Consider the following 1320-nt stretch of genomic DNA (forward strand, 5'->3'; position numbering starts at 1 on the left):
GGGCTTATGTTTGGGGTAGGGCTTATATTACAAGCATCCTGAAAAATCATGCTAGGGCTTATTTTATGGTTAGGTCTTATTTTGGGGAAAACAGTATGTGCAAGTGCTGTACAAGTATTTATTACGTTAAAAATATGAAACTATACTACATACTATTTATATATAGATATGAAGTACTTTTAAAACATAACAGAAAAATTTACATTTCATGAAGCAGGTAGAAACCAAACTATAAGAAGAGAAACACAAGTACAAAAAAGAGATAATATACTGTATGTGAGAATATTTTGTTTACAAAATTTAGCTGAAACAAAATACATATTAGCCTTAGAACTACCATACTCTTTATAGAATACAGAACTACCAATTACTCTTTACAGAATATCAGTTACTGAAAGTACCTGAAAAAAATATAAAGTCATTCAGCTTAAAAATTATAAGCAGAGCAACTTCCACAAATTCATCAAAATCATCTAGAAAAGCTTATCTGATATGAGAAAATAGAATTCTACTAAATACATGACTTTAATCTGTTTCCAAAATTTAATTAGCATTCATTAAAAGGAACAGTTTTAAAAATGAGCAAAAATAACTTTCAGCAATTAGCTAGAGAAAGAAGGGAATTAAACCAGAGGACCTGGATTCAAACCTGATCCAATTATCTGGGGCTACAGCAATCTCTCTGAGGCACTTGAACAGCTACCGTCCTCATGGGACTGATTATTTTTTAAACGAAAGTTAAAATTACTCTAAAAACTACAAAGAATAAGATGCTGATGTTATACTAAACATCTCACAAGTATTTATATGTATTAAAATGATAAATTCCAGGTTTTTGTGTCTACATTTTTAAAAAGTCAGACAACAATGATAAAGACTTAGTAATAAAAAAGTTCAAGAGTAGCTGAAAGACAGTGTAGGATTTCTCCCTGGAAGGAGGAAAGGAAGGCAGGGAGGAGAGGAGATGGGGAGATGGGGAGAGGAGGAGAGGAAGAGAGGGAGGGAGGGAAGACGGGAGGAAGAAAAATACCTATATGAGATTAAGAGAATAGATTCAAGCAGTCCAAAGTCTGGCTGATAGGAGTTCCAAAAAGAGAAAACAGACAGATGGGACAGATAATAGACCTGTTCAATGATGATGCACACGAGGGGCCATATTTCACACCTTTACTACCACAACCACACCATTTACTGACTTCAAAATGTCTTTTATCTACCAACCGTAGGAAAGAGAGGGAACAGAGGAATACAGTTAATGACACCACAGTGATGCAGTCAGCGAAATGCAGGCTGAAGAAAGATACAAGACACTACCTCAGC

At 34.5% G+C, this 1320-nt stretch overlaps 1 protein-coding gene across 1 annotated transcript in view; it reads right to left on the reverse strand.

Moving 5' to 3' along the window:
* GALNT1 (polypeptide N-acetylgalactosaminyltransferase 1) overlaps nt 1-1320 on the reverse strand; it is a 91338-nt gene that overhangs the window by 60790 nt on the left and 29228 nt on the right. The window contains exon 4 of the mRNA XM_019637899.1: nt 204-229. Coding sequence (XP_019493444.1) covers nt 204-229 — 26 coding nt within the window. The remainder of the gene's footprint in view (nt 1-203; nt 230-1320) is intronic.

This window comes from Hipposideros armiger, unplaced genomic scaffold (genome assembly GCF_001890085.2).
Source record: "Hipposideros armiger isolate ML-2016 unplaced genomic scaffold, ASM189008v1 scaffold_36, whole genome shotgun sequence".
NCBI lineage: Eukaryota > Metazoa > Chordata > Mammalia > Chiroptera > Hipposideridae > Hipposideros > Hipposideros armiger.